The 15,551-nt window shown below is 41.5% G+C and overlaps 1 protein-coding gene across 1 annotated transcript in view; it reads left to right on the top strand.

The window, feature by feature from the left end:
- Positions 1-15,551, top strand: part of KLHL42 (kelch like family member 42) — a 17,527-nt gene extending 1,976 nt beyond the window's left edge. Inside the window, exons 2-3 of the mRNA XM_061206711.1 lie at positions 8,523-8,716; positions 12,987-15,551. Coding sequence (XP_061062694.1) covers positions 8,523-8,716; positions 12,987-13,438 — 646 coding nt within the window. The 3' untranslated portion in view covers positions 13,439-15,551. The remainder of the gene's footprint in view (positions 1-8,522; positions 8,717-12,986) is intronic.

The raw sequence follows: 15,551 nt of genomic DNA, 5'->3' as shown, positions 1-15,551 counted from the left end.
CTTGACTCAAGGTTCCCCTCCCCAGCCTAAGGGGGGGAGGGTCCACTGGCGTTATTTCTACTATAATATAAAATTCAATTTGGAAAGTGTTTTTTTCTGATGATAAAAAATACATAGTTATCCTAGAAAACTGGGAAAATGTCAAAGAATGAAGAAGCAGAAAGACTGTCACTCCCACTCCCTCTGTTCTGGAGGTGATAACCATCTACAGGTTGGCTTATTTTCTTCCAGCCCTTCTTTAGTGCATTATTTACACCATTAGGATGATCTATTCAAAATTTGATATCAGAGCGTTATTTTTAAACAGATTCTAAGAGCTTTAGTTGAAGCAACAAAGGAACATGCAGTGGTGATGGGCGGTGCTCAGATTAGGGGTACAAGGCCCAGCAGGTTGTCACCTCTACACGTGTCTCCTGCTGTACATTTGGTGCTGAACACGCCACCCCTAGCTCCACAACTCTAACACGGCACCTCATGGGATTCTCTTTTCTCCACAAATCCTTGGTAGTCCTTTCCCCCCGCCCCCAGGAATGCCCTTACTGTCCTCTTTAGGGAAAAAAAAATTATTTGAGTAATGCATGAATACATGCTTAGAAAAATTGTAAATGACATGAAAAACCATGGAGTAAAAAAATATGTGTATCTGTAGACATGTTATATAAGTATATACATTATACTTATACATTATAAAGGTATATTTATAAATATGGTGATAGTGGTTAACAGGGAAAAATGTATACATGTATGTATGTACATGTTGGGGTGTCTATGCATCTTATACATATTTTTACTCTAAAATTGATTAGCTTATGCTGATTATTATGGCCCTTGATATTTCCACTCTGAGATTTTTTCTATATCAGCAAATGTAGATCCACCTCACTCTTGTTAATGGCTGTGCAGTGTTCCAGCCTATGGATGCACAGTACTGTAATTAGTTCTTCCCTTATTCATGAGCATTTAGGTCGTTTCCATTTGCCATTAATAAACAATGCCATGTTGAACATCTTGGTATACATGTGCCTAGCTTAGTAGGCATATGTGAGTTAGTTCTATATGGCAAATGCCCAGAATCCCTTGATAGGTGGGGCAAAGCGTACGTGCATTTAAAATTTTGGTAGCTCCTGCCAAATCGCCCATCAAAGAATTGTTCTAGTTTCCTCTCCTGTCAACAGTTTCTCTCCTGCCAGTTCCCTATACTCTTGCGAAGATAAGACGTTATCATCAGTTTAAAATTTTTACCAATCTAATGGGCAAAAACACTGGTGTGAATGTCTCTGCTTGGAAGAGAGATTGTTTGTTTCATATGTTTATTGGCCATTTGTATATCTTTTATAAATGGCCTTTGCCGGTTTTTAAAAAATTGGCTTATCTTTTTTGTATTCATTTTAGAAGTTCTCTTCATGTATATAGATATTAGTCTCTTGTCTCGTAGGTAATGTTGCACATGTTTTTGCCCTGCCTTTACTTTATCAGAAGGCTCAAAAGTGAAATGCCTTAAGTGACCAGGCGGTAAAGTCAGTGAGTAGAGGGGTGGGTGAGAGTTATGATGAACCAGAGAGCTACTGACCCACCGCAAGAGGGCTCTACCTCTTGGCCACAGCTGGTTACTTCCGCAAAGGCGTGAGGAATGGTGTTGCCAGACATCCAGATATCCTGATTTTTAAATGTTGGCAACTTACTCCATTTAAAAAGCAAACAAGTCAACAACAACACAAACCTTGTAGACAAAACAAAGTGTAGGCCACAACTGGCCTTGTGAGCCTCCAGTTTTGGACTTCAGGTTTATAGGGTATTCTAATAGGAAGAGATTTTAAATATTTTGTAGTCAGATTGGTCATGTGGGTCCTATGAGCTTTTTATCTTGCATAGGAAAGGCTTCTACAAGCCAAGACTAAATACTCATCTATCTCGTGCTCTATTACTTTTATAGTTTTGTCACTTTACCTTGACATCTGAATCTGCTTGGGATTTATTTTCATATAAGGTACACTATAAGGTTATAACATGTTCTCTGCATGTCCCAATAGCCTTAATTCTTCACTGTGATTTGCTAAATCAATTATCCTATGCTAATTTTCCTGTTTTCAAATTGGTAGATTGGCCATTCCTCTACCAATGACACATTTAAAAATTTTTGTAGCTTGGGAATCTATTGTCTGGTAGAACAGACAGCCATTTGTTCTGTTTTGTTTTATTTTAATTCTCTTGGTTATTCTTCATACATTTTCTCCTTCAGATATACTTTAAAATCACCTTGTCAAGTCCTGTTGGAATTTTGATTGGAATTACATTGTATCATAGGTTAATCTGGAGGAGGATTCACAGATTTCTGATACTTTGCAGCTGGAAAAATGGCTTGTTTTTCCATGTATTTATTTGGGTCTTTTGGTCCTTCAGAAAAGGTTTCTTTTATTAACTTTGCATGGGCTGTGTAATTTTTGTTATAATTATTCTTAGGTATTTTCTAGTTATTATTGTTCCTTTTTTTCCCCTACACTTTTTTTTTCATTATATTTTTTTAAATTGGGTTCCATATCGGAATTTGTACCCTTCTTTATCTCCTTCATACTTTGACTCAGATCTGACATGGTCTCAACCAGGAGTCCCTTCCTGAACCCTCAGTTGGGCCAAATGATCAAACTTCATGCTTTTCTAGCACACTCTTCACCTTGAATTGAAATCTTCTGTTTGTGTTTGTTTCTCTCCCTTCCAATTGGGGCCTATTGCTTATTCAATGCTTATGTATATTCACACTGCTAACATGGTGTCCAATAAATAATGGATGCTTAAAAATGCTTGGCTCTTTTGAATCATGGAATATATTTTACATTATTGTAATAAAAGTGAACATGTATATATATATATATATATATATACATTTTGTTCTTTTAAAATGTAACATTACAGTGAATATTTTTATCTTGTAACAGTCATTATAGTTATTTAGAATAGCTGAAAAATAATAGTAACATTTAATTAAACATTTACTCTGTACTAGGTGCTGTTCCTACTGCTTTGCATGTATCCTCTCACTTATTCTTCACAAGGATTATATTAGTCAGGTTCCCATTTTACAGAGGCAGAGACTGAGGCACAGAAAGTAAATTGCTCAAGGTGTGTAAAAAGTAGAGTCACCGAAATGTAAATTTCCGTTGACTAGATATAATCGTTTAGAGAGTTTATAAGTTTTGGCTTAATGACTGACAGTGACCATCTTCATGCAGACCTTTAACTTTTCCTTTTAAAAATGATTTTCTTCCAAGAAGTGGAGCACAGATATTTCATGCTACTGCATTGCTTTTCAGAATTTCATTGTGTGTGCCTCAGCCTCACCTCAGCCTCTGTGCCAGCATTATTCTAGTCACTATTGAATAAACAACAAAGATGATATGGCTCCTGCCCAGAAGGAGTTTATAGTTGAGTTTGGATGATGAGACAAATAAAAATGAAACCTAAAGTGGGATTATCCCTGGATAATGCGTCCAACACAGGTTCCGAAAACACTGGAGGAAACTTAGAACCTTGAGTACAAAGGGCACCTTTAGGCCTCTGGTTACATAGCATTTCACATCTACCTCATTTCACTGCCTTTGCGATGTATCCGGATGGTTGACAAAGGGGTCAAAGGCAGAGCAGCCAGCTTTCCCCAGGGACTGAACAGTGCAGTGATCCCAGAATCTTAAATAACAAGAGATAGGCGGGAACCCTGGGACTGGGAGATTTTATAAAGCCCTTTGCACCCTGGAGAAAATGGTGCAAAAACAAAAACAAACAAAAAACACAAAGAAACGTTTAGTGCTGTGCTCACTACTTGAAAACAGCAGTGTGAGTACACAGCACTGTTGGAGAGGCTGCTTTGAAGTCCAAGTATACAACACTGCCCGGTGGTCTGAACGTGAATTTGATCTCAAGAGTTGTCAGGACATAACTTTTTACGTGTAAAGCGTTGTGTGCCCACAGAATTGCTTGCTTCCCTTCCTCACTTTAATTAGCAATAACTTGCAGGAACGGGCACTGTTGCAGCCATCAGTTCATTAATTTATCTATTTCTAGAGTTATCTCTAGTATCTTCTGTTGCCTTGCACCCTTGCTCTGAAATCGGAGTCGGGTTGTGCCATCCTGTTCTGTGTGTGAACACAGCAACGTTGGGAGAGAAACCTAACAAACAAGTCTCCTGGCAGAGAAGGAATTACAGTTGTCAGCTTTGACTGTCCCCTTTCCTCTGAGCCAAAGTTTAGTATTTTAGAGCATTTCTAGAGTCATGAAACCTTCGAGAGATTTTGTCCTCTGTGGTTAATTGCAGTGGAGCCCAAGGATAGTATGAAGTAAAGAAAACTATATGTCTATTCACCTCCCCCCCAGTATAATTTTGGCCAGCAGTTTAAACTGCTTTGTGCATTAGGTTTTCTCAAAGGTGGTAGGTAGTAGGGAGCAACCATGACTCTTTCTGTCTCCTAACCTTCCCTTCTCCCCTCCCTGGTCCCTAGGGGAGGGTAATGCTTGGGGGAAGTGGCAGAGGGGAAAGAGGAGACAAAAGGCCCTGGTGGTCCACAGGCTGCACAGTCCTCCCCGGAGAGCTGGAGAAAGGGCTAGAGAAAGGAGCTTGCCTTTTATTCTAAGTTTTACCCTAATGGTAACAACTTTTCTAAGCAGCAAGTCCTAACAGTGGTTTACATTTCTTGAGCTCTCACTCAGGGCTGCATGTCGTGGTCACTACTTTAGATGTCCTCCCTGTGTCCTGCTCACAGCCTCTCTCTGAGATGGGCATTATTATTGGCCCCATTTTCCCAAAGGGGAAACTGAGGCTCAGTGAGTTTCATTAACTTGCACATATCACAGGGCCCGCACTCTAAGCCACTCAGACCCCGAATCATCCTGCCCTTCCGATGGTTATAATAGCTCTTGTTAGTCTTTGATACCTGTGTGCTGGTGGTTGGCTTGGTTCGTGTTACTCAGCTTTTAAGGATTTCAAAAGCTTTTTATTTCTTCTAAGTGAACTAGAAATTAGATCGTCATCTCAGTTTTCTCACTTTCATTTCTATTTACTGTAAGTCAAGTATGTAGCTACAACAAATTGTTATTTGATTTAAAATTCTTTTTGCCTCCTGAATGGAGTATGTCAGGGATCAATATTAAGAAACCACTGTAGGGACTTCCCTGGTGGCGCAGTGGTTAGGAATCCACCTGCCAGTGCAGGGGACATGGGTTCGAGCCCTGGTCCAGGAAGATCCCACATGCCGTGGAGCAACTAAGCCCGTGTGCCACAACTACTGAGGCTGCACTCTAGAGCTCATGAGCCACAACTTCTGAGCCTGTGTGCCACAACTAGTGAAGCCTGCGCGCCTAGAGCCCGTGCTCCGCAGCAAGAGAAGCCACCACAATGAGAAGAGTAGCCCCCGCTCACCGCAACTAGAGAAAGCCCGCGTGTAGTAACGAAGACCCAATGCAGCCAAAAATAAATAAATAAATTTATAAAAAAAAAAAAAAGAAAACACTGTAGAGGTGATACTTTTTAAAAATAAGTGATAGCTTGGATTCATACCTTTACTCTTCAGAATGTGAAGAGTGGAAAAGTTATTTTCAGAAAATGGGAAAAGGCAAGAATTTATAGAAGCGAGAGCGCTTTGTACAGAAGTCCAGCACTTTGTCCATTACAGCCAGTGACTATTGCAGTTGACAAATGAGAAACCCATCCTCCTGAGGTTAAGAAACGTAGGCAGTGACATGCAGGCAAGCATTCCCTCTAGTGACCTCTTTCTGCAAGTTACCCTTTTCAACTCTTAGAACGTGCTTTTCTTTTCCCTACTGAGACTCAGATCAACTGAGATTTAATGACTTGTTCAAGCTCACAGAGCTGTTGAGTAGGGGAGCTGAGACTTCCCTGTACAAGCCTGGGTTCATAATCCTTGGCAGTCTGCCTCTTCATCAAGTGGCCTGTTTTGGGGAGGCAATTGCATCATAAAACAAATTCAATATTGGAAAAGTGTTTCTCTTTTCAAGTGAATTTGAGCATGTTGGGGTCTGGAGAGACAGAGTTGTTTACTTTTAACTGCCTGTTTGTTCAGCCTCAGAAAGAAGCCCCTCACATATTGCTTAGGACAAATGATTATGCTGGAGGAATATCAAAAACTGTTTTGATCTTACAAAATTTACTATCTGTGTACCTTTGGGAAGCAAACACAGATCGTGGGCTGGTAAAATTTTAAGCTTTATTTCCTTCGGATCCCCAAATTTGCACACACAGAGAGGGCATCATGGTCAGATTTTAAGGACCATTGGCAGCAGGAAAGGTAAGCAACATGAACCAAGGACCCCCCAGTAACTGCCACCCCGGTGAAGTCTATTGGCTTGAAAACCTGAGTGGCTGGCTGAGTTTAGTGGACAATATGAGGTTCTTGATGAAGAGTACTCCATTTACTCTCTGATTTGAAAAACAAAACTAAGCTAAAACTCATTTTTAATGTAATGTAAACATTACAGGGACCTTTGAAAAAAAGCTTAATTTTTTAGTAGGTGACTATTACTAACATATGTTCTAGATCATAATGCACCATTGTTTATTAAACATCTGTCAGGAGATCAGGCATGGCTACTTGTTCACTGCTGCTTTTTAATCTACCCTCTTACATGCTTTTTCCGTTTGGAGCCTCTACCCCCCATTCTTTTTTAGGATGTTGTTACTTTTGAAGAACTCATTGTGTTGGCATTAGATGAGGCCTCTAAATTCACCGGGTCTAGCTTCTTTATTTCAAACACTAGAAAACTGAGAAATTATAGTGATGGTATCTTTTCTCTGTGTAGTACTTTCTGATAAGCTGTGTGGTGTAATTGTCTCGACTACCCTGTGACGGGTATGGTCCCCACGCTAGAGACGAAGGTCAGATAGCTGGTTATCAGCAGACGGGTCTAGAAGTGGGTCTAGAAGCAGGTCTCCTGCTTTGTGCTGCTGCTTGTATTATTGTAAACTTGAGATGGTTGCACGTATCACAGTCGGCTGACCCAGCACTTCCAAATGCTTATCCTTCCTGGCCTTCAAGGAGTCCATTAATCTTTATGTACTACATTGAAAGAAATTAATTTTTTTCTTTGCAATTCAAAAGTCATGAGGCTTTTATTTAGTATCTGAAGCCGATAAGCAGAGTTTAATTGTATTACTGAATATGGGCCTTAAAACCAATGCATTTCTCTTTTTAAAATTATTTACTCTTGTTATAGGTGATCATTTGTTGATAAAGGTATTTGTTGAGTTAACATGTGTGAATACCCTAAGAATGCCAGATCAAAATATTTTTAATTAGTTCAGTGCTTACCTCCCCCTACCTATATGTTGTGAAGCAATATAGAAGATGCCCTCATATCGAGGAGGATGGGTGAGTGATCTGCTTAGGTGAACTCATGGTAAAGGGCTATCTGGACCACCCTGTAGCAAACAACCTTTGCGTGTGCTTGTCTGTGTAGGCAGCACTGGTGTGTACCTAGGATGGCGCCTACCCACTGGGCATAGAGAGAGGCGAGGGAATGGGGTGGGTACTTGCTCCCACTCCTGAAAGAGGTATTGAGTTTATTTTATTTATTATTTATTTATTATTGAAGTGTAGTTGATTTACAATGTTGTGGGGGGTTTTCTATTTTTTATTGAAGTATATTTTTAAATTTATTTTTATTGAAGTATAGAGGTATTGAGTTTAGCATATACAAAGTGGTTCTTGGTTTAAGCAAAGCAAGATTAGTCCTTGTTATATTGACTTGCTTATCTTCAATAGCTAAAGTTTGGAGGATGCATCAAACTTGTGGATTCTTGGGGATAAGAGTGAAATTTGAGATGCCGTTCAGTCATTCCTTTGTCCCCAGGCAGAATAGCACCCAAATTGGAGAGCTCATTTCCTTCAGATATCCAGCAGATTCCTCACGCTGCTTTAGCAGATCATGCCATTGTCTTACTTCTTTTTTCTTGTTTATATTGTCTTAATTTTTTGCTTTCAAAAGCTGTACATTTTATTTTTGGCTGCGCCATGCAGCTTGCGGGATCTTAGTTCCCCAATCAGGTATCAAACCCGTGCCCACTCCATTGGAAGTGCGGAGTCTTAACCACTGGACTGGGAAAGTCCCTTTTGTCTTACTTCTTTTTTTAAATTATCATTTATTTATTTATTTATTTTACTTTTTTGTCTGCATCGGGTCTTAGTTGCGGCACACGGACTCTTCGTCGTGATGCGTGGGCTTCTCTCTAGTTGTGGCGTGTGGGTTTTCTCTCTAGTTGTGGTGCGCGGGTTCCAGGGTGCGTGGGCTCTGTAGTTCGTGGCATGCGGGCTCTCTCGTTGAGACGTGTGAACTCAGTAGTTGTGGCGCATGGGCTTAGTTGCCCCGAGGCATGTGGGATCTTAGTTCTCTGACCAGGGATTGAACCTGCGTCCCCTGCATTATAAGGTGGGTTCGTTACCACTGGACCACCAGGGAAGTCCCTGTCTTCTGAATGATCAAAAGAACTGACTTTGTGGGCCTTTGTGTCTCTCTTTCAGGTCTAACTTCAAACTCGTGGCTGTTAATTCAAAACTCTATGCCATTGGTGGGCAGGCCGTTTCTAACGTTGAATGTTACAGCCCTGAGCAGGATGCCTGGAATTTTGTGTCACCCTTACCAAACCCTCTGGCTGAGTTTTCTGCGTGTGAGTGTAAGGGGAGAATTTATGTCATTGGAGGATATACTACGAGAGGTAAGTAAAGGGGCCTAGTAAGTGGTCCTCCTACACGTGAGCTTTGGCAGCCTGGGAAAGGGCAGGAGGGGCTGGAGGAAACCCTCTAGTGTGATTTTATGTATTATATAGTATATATTTACATATCTGGAAAAAAGAGCATCCTGTATGACAGGGGCAGTTTGGACAGGAGGGGCCTTTGATGCCTTTGTGTGAGCATGAAAATTGAAAGGGGGAGGGGGAGCTGTGAACAAAATGTATTTCCTTCCTGCTTTGGAAACCCTACCTTGTGGTCAGCCATCCTGTGACTTGGCTCGGTAACTCCCATCCTTCTCCCAAACGCACACTGAATCCGCCCCATCCAACACTATGGAATTTAGTGCCACAGCATTCTTGCAGATCTTTGTTTTCACTTTCTCCCTTGTGTTTGGACACAAGCATGTCAGATACAGATTCCAGAAATTCAGCTCCAGGCGCTTGTTCCCATAGCATAGAAGGAGCAAGTACATAAAGAGAATTCTTTCCTGACCAGTGATGGGAGGGGGTTGTGCTGTGTATTAACCGTACATATGTGTTTTTCACTTTTTTGGGTGGGCATTTTGTAGTTAATGATGTGGAAATAAAATGTTTCTCCAGAGGTTTTATACTGCTGGTCTTGGTAGCAAGCATCTCACAGCTTGGCTTTGTTACTTGGTTTTCTGTTATTAACAGTAAGAAAGGCAATAGTGGACCACCAAGAAGAGGTGTGTCTTTCCTGTTATCTCTTTCCTTCCCTTAAAGCAGTTGTTTCCAAGTTATCTCATGGCCAAGGCAGTTTATTTCTTCTTTTGGTCTGTCTGACTGTATAATGCCCAGAACTTTTAGAAAAGGCATAACTGGACTCTTAGCCACATTGAAGTAGAAGAGTTACCATTATATTTGACGTAGTGAGATAACCTGTCACCCCTGTATGGTGTGATATGGGCAGGACAGAGCTCTCCAGCCCTGGCTGATAACAGGCGTGCTGCTGATGGCCCCAGGAAGCTGCAAGTGACCATTTATAACTTTGCAAAGAACAGAAATCCATGTAATAATAATATGAAGTAGGTGCCAAAAATTCTTTTCAACATAACCAGATGTGTCTTGTTTTGGGGATATATGTTTGAGGAAGAAGTTAAATGTAAGGTATTTTATGAGCATCTGATTTACTTTTTTTTTTTTTTTGGTGACAGCAAAAGATTTTGATGAACACTTCTTAGAGTACCTCTAAACAGTTGATTGGTGGGGAGGGTGGTAGGCGGTGTTTTAGTTTCCTGTGGCTGACTTAACAAATGACCACAAACTTGGTGGCCTAAAGCAACAGAAATGTATTCTCTCACAGTTCTGGAGACCAGGAGTCTGAAGTCAAGGTGTCAGGAGGACCACGCTCCCCCTGAAGGCTCTAGGGCAGAAACCTTCCTTACCTCTTCCCGGCTCTGATGGTGCCAGGTGTTCCTTGGCTAGAGGCTGCATGATTCCAATCCCTGCCTCTGTCTCCTCTGTGTGTATCCGTGTCTTCCTATTCTGTCTCTTATAAAGACACACACCTCATTGGATTTAGAGCCCAGCTGGGTAATCCAGGATGACCTCGTCTTGAGATTCTTAACTAAATTACATCTGCAAAGACCCTTTTTCCAAAAAAAGTCACATTCAGAGGTTCTGGGGGTTAGAAGATGAACATATGTTTCAAGGGGTCACCATTCAGCTTTCTACAGGTGGTATGTTTATTTATGCATTTAAGAAGAGGCGGTGACATGGGAAGAGGAGAACAGTGAGGGTTTTTCTTTTTCACTCCAAGTTTTCATTACTTGTCCCTAGTGACTCTCCACTGATGATAAGATAATTGCCAGCTTTTCCTTTACGGATAATTGAAAGAAAATGAGACCTAGCAGTCATTTCTTTCACCTTCAACATTGGTGTTCAGGTTACAGTGGCCAACTTTATAGACTTAACTAAACCATAGACCCGGGAGAATTCCTGTGCATGCATATATGCATGTGTATCTATGTGTATCTGTGTGTCTTCTCTCCTAGGAAAGTAAATACAGTTATTTGCTTTTGCACATTTCTAAGAATTCTGATTCCTCCCTAGATTTTGTGACACAGGATGCGCCCTGTGGGCTGACGCAGTGCACACATATCCCCTGGCTTCTCTTCTAACCAGGAGCCGGCAAGCGCTGACAGGCAGCACTGTGACCTGAAGACTGTGCAGCTGGTAGATTTCCTAGTGTTTCCATGACCCTGGCTGAGCAAACGTTCTTTAGATTTGACCTGGAAAACCCTTGCTTGTGTGTTTTCTAGTTTCACAAGCCACTACTAATGTGCCTCCTTCACTTGGGCCACCCACTGTGATTCCTGTCCCGGCTTCCCCGAGCCAAATCCCCACGATGGGATGGTTAGGTGATGTGGATGGATGACTGTTTGTGTAAGGACTGAAAACGAGTTTTCTACGATGGGAGGGCAGGACAGTTCCTCGTCCTCTGAAGCCCCCCTCCTCCTCTGCTTGGGCTCTTCCCAGCATCTTCCTAATAGTTCCTTGTCTTTAAAACAAGAAGAGTCATGATTGTCATGAAAAAAAAAAAAAAAATTCAGGACTTAAAGTTGGCTTCGTAGCCTGCTGACTTCTTACGTTAGGTGAGACTTCTAAAATTTAGTAAGGAATAGTTTGTGATTTTTATGATAGCTGTTGGATTATTTTAATTCTTTGGCCGGCACTGAAGAAATGAAATTCGATAGAAAGTAGTAGTAACCACTAAAGGGAAGAAAGGTGATTTGTTAAATGTCAGAATCAACTCTAAATGTAAAAGCAGAAAGATCATTCCGCCAACTCAGACGACCTCATCATGGTCTGAGCCCTTGTTGGGTGAGGGGAGAAAACATTTACAGAAGACCTGGAAGGACCTTCAGACCTGGACCTGAGAAATAAATACATTGAAGCTTTGCTAGAATAAGTCCTTTATTTGTGGGATGGGGAGCCAGGTTACTAAGGAGCACTAGTTGGATAGATTAGTAACCAAACTCCCTAGGGCTGACTCGTAGGATGAGCCTATCACAATCGCTACAAAGAAAAGAACGAGCGGGAGGTCATAGTGTTGGTGGAAAACAGAAGCTGTAACAAATTTGACATTTCTTCAGGCTCCGAACGGGTGTACACACAGGATCTGGACTCCTTTCCCTTCCCTCTGTGCCCTCTTAGGAGACACTTGACTTGGTAGCAGAGAGCACAGTGGAGCTCTAATTACTGTCCACTGTGGGTGGGTCCTTCTGTCTCAGGAGGAAGTACTCCTCCCAGCTTCTGCAGCCATCAAAAGGCTGTGCGCTTTAGTTGGACATCAGTTCCCAAGCTGGGCTGTCTCTTACACTGATTTTGTTGTTTAAAAAACAACAACAAACAGAAAGTTCATTATTTTGGCTAATTCAGAGCATTTAAAATTTTTTTTTCTGAGTCTAAAATATTCCATTTATTCTTTCCTTGAGGAGAAAAGCGGAAAAAAAAAGAACAATAAAAAAAAAAGAAAAATGAAACTAGATATTTTAAATTTCACAAGCATTTTTCAAAAAGAGAGTAGGCAATATTTTCCTTTGAAAAAGCTATTCAAAATGATGTCAGGGTAGTCTTTCATCTACCCTCCGATTTTATCCACACAATAATTAACCATCTCTTGTGAAACGGGGGTGGGGTCTCTGGTGTTACAGTTGGGAAACAGAATTGCCAATGATTCTGTGGCTTGAAGGTCAGAGGTGAGATTTTCTTGCATCTCTCCTGACTTGCAGCTCTGCGTCCTTTCCTTTAGACAGCTCCAGAGATCCTGCTCGGCTCGCTTGGCTTGTTTTGTAGAATCTGTTGTCAAGGATAGATCCTCTTGGGGCTCTGCCTGTCGTCTGCGTTAAGCAGGCAGTCATTCTGTAGATACTGATGAGGGTTCCGAGGCTCGGATTCTTTGTACGCTGGCCTGGTGGTTCTCAAAGGCGCAAGGGTCCCAGGGAGGAGGGGGTGCTCCGTCACAGCGGCTCATCTCCCTGGCCTGGCCTGACCGACTCTGACAGCCTCCCAGGCAGGGGACGTACCTGAAGGGCAGGCCAGTGGGGATGATTCTGCACGGATCTCCTCCCGGCCATTTCGAAAACTATTTCCCCGACCTCGGCTTTCCTGAAATAGTTTTGCCTCTGTGTTAGCCAGTCACCCAGGTGGAGGTAGGCGTGTGTGTCCAGCCCAGGCAGCCGGCCTTGCTCCCGGTCGCTGTGTCATCATGCGGCTTCTTCCTGCCTTTCAGACCGGAACCTGAACATCTTGCAGTACTGCCCCTCCGCTGACACCTGGACGCTCTTTGAAACGTGCGACGTCCACATCCGCAAGCAGCAGATGGTGTCGGTGGAGGAGACCATCTACCTCGTGGGGGGCTGTCTCCACGAGCTGGGGCCCACCCGGAGGGGCAGCCAGAGCGAGGATATGCTCACCGTGCAGTCGTACAACACTGTCAGCCGCCAGTGGCTCTACCTCAAGGAGAACACGTCCAAGTCGGGCCTCAACTTGACGTGCGCGCTTCACAATGACGGCATCTACATCATGAGCAGAGACGTGACCCTGTCCACCAGCTTGGAACACCGAGTCTTCCTCAAGTACAACATCTTTTCGGATAGCTGGGAAGCCTTTAGGCGTTTCCCAGCCTTCGGACACAACTTGCTGGTCTCCTCACTTTATCTGCCCAATAAAGCAGAGACATGACTGAATTGACTTCGTATTTAAAAGAAGCCTGGTTCGAGACCAAAAAACAAAAAAACAATGTCCAATTTCGAGAGAGACTGATTTTTAAAGGGAAAATGTGGGTTTTAGGCCGTTTATACAAAAGCTGTAAATATGCTTACTTGAACTAATTACTTGAAAACTTGTGGAAAAAAGAGACCAACTTTATTATTTTTTTAATTATTGATTTTTAAATTATGGGAGCAAATCCATGATGATGTTTTCATACAGATGTGATACCCTTGGGCCAGTGACTGAAACTGATCCTCAAAAAGAAGATTCATTGTGCCTGCTTTGGTCAAAGGGCCAAAGTCAATCATTGGCATGAATGGTAAAGATGATTTTAAAATCAGTTTTATTTAGGTCACTTGAAATATCACTGATACCTTAAGTGAGAGATTATTTTTTTGGTTATTAATTTACTTGACAAACATATTAACACTGTCTTTCTCCCTCGGTCACACCCTCATGTATTGCAGTGTGTTTAAAATAGGTTCTATGTTCGTATATTTTATTTGCACACGACTTTCCAGGAAACTTACACCAGTGGAACCCAGCACCCAGTCCTCGCCAAAACCTGCATAAAAACATTCTCAGCTATTTTTCCAGTCTTTTTTTACAGTTATGAATGCTGAGTAAATAGGAAGGTATAACCTCTTATTTCATTTATGTAGCAGATTGCAGATTTATGTGGTCAGATAGGTAGTATTGCTAGGCGTTCTGTATTTCTTAAAAGAGAGGATATATTGTTTCATTCTGTTCTTTTAAAAGGACAGATCTCTATGTTTTTAAAATCGAGTCTTAAATTTAAGTGGGAAGGGAAGGAAGCACCAAATAAGGGGAAAAAATGCCTTTGAGAGTTACTTTTATTGACTGTATTTGACTTAGTTCTTTTTTTAAAGTTTGAAACAGTAACTTTATATTTCGGTCAGGCACCTTTCTAATTTAGTCTCGGCGTTTTAATTCATACTTTGCTTTTGTGGGGTAAGGTGAGGGTAGCTTTGAAACGTTTGTACTGGAGAGAGGGGAAGAAGCCCCTACAGAGATGGAATGGCATCTGGTAGGATTTCTGGAATCCGGTAAGGTGCTCTGCTTGCCTTGGTTGTTAAATCAAGTGGAACCCAGCTCAAGCAGTTGTTTGCAGGAAGTCAGTTAACAAATGAATACAATCTTCTGCCAGTCACAGATAAGCATTTCTTTAAAAATATACAGGCATATCTCGGAGATAGTTCAGTTCCAGACCACTGCAATAAAGCAAATAAAGCAGGTTGCAAGAATTTTTGGGTTTCCCAGCATGTATAACGGTTATATTTACACTATACTGTAGTCTGTTAAGTGTGCAATAGTACTATATCTAGAAAAACAATGTACATACCTTACTTTAAAAATGCTCTATTGCTAAAAAATGCCAACCCTTATACCTGACAAGGTGGGGTTGCCACAAATCTTCAATTTGTAAAAAACGCATTATCTTCGAAGTGCAATCAAGTGAAGCACAATGAAACAAGAATATGCCTGTATACACGCACGTAAAGAAATTTTATTTTCATTGAAAAACACTTTCTGAGATTCTCCTATTTTCTGTGATGGAATAAGTTTAAACTGTGAGCTGGACCCTATCTTTCTGTCCTAACATTCCAGTTTCAGCATGCCTCGCTTTAAGAAACTCCCGTAGAAAAAGAAAAACTGCTGCAGCAAATTCATGCACTCAGCACACGTGCTGAGCGCCTCTAGTATGCATTCACCATGCAGCTGTCACAGAGGAGGCAGTAACCTTGACAGGCTTCAGTTTACCCAAGGAGTCGCCACAGGGTTTCCGGGCAGCTGTGGCCTCCTTTACATATATTATGGTATATTTAAAATTAGGGTCTACTTGTAAAAATTCTAGTTGCATAACTTTTCAGGAATACTTCTGTTAGGTAAAATGAGGTGTCTTTATTGCGGACCTGGAGACAGATCTTTGCATCTTGTCACCAAATCTTATCAGCACTCTCCTTACAACACTATTTAAGGGTTTCTAAGCCATATCCATTTGTTCTCAAATACTTAGCCTTTTTTTTCTTTTTAAAAAAACCAACAACTCTGAACTGAAATC

The sequence above is a fragment of the Eubalaena glacialis genome, chromosome 11, assembly GCF_028564815.1.
Source record: "Eubalaena glacialis isolate mEubGla1 chromosome 11, mEubGla1.1.hap2.+ XY, whole genome shotgun sequence".
In the NCBI taxonomy this organism is placed as follows: domain Eukaryota; kingdom Metazoa; phylum Chordata; class Mammalia; order Artiodactyla; family Balaenidae; genus Eubalaena; species Eubalaena glacialis.
This window is presented reverse-complemented; position numbering and strand designations above follow the sequence as displayed.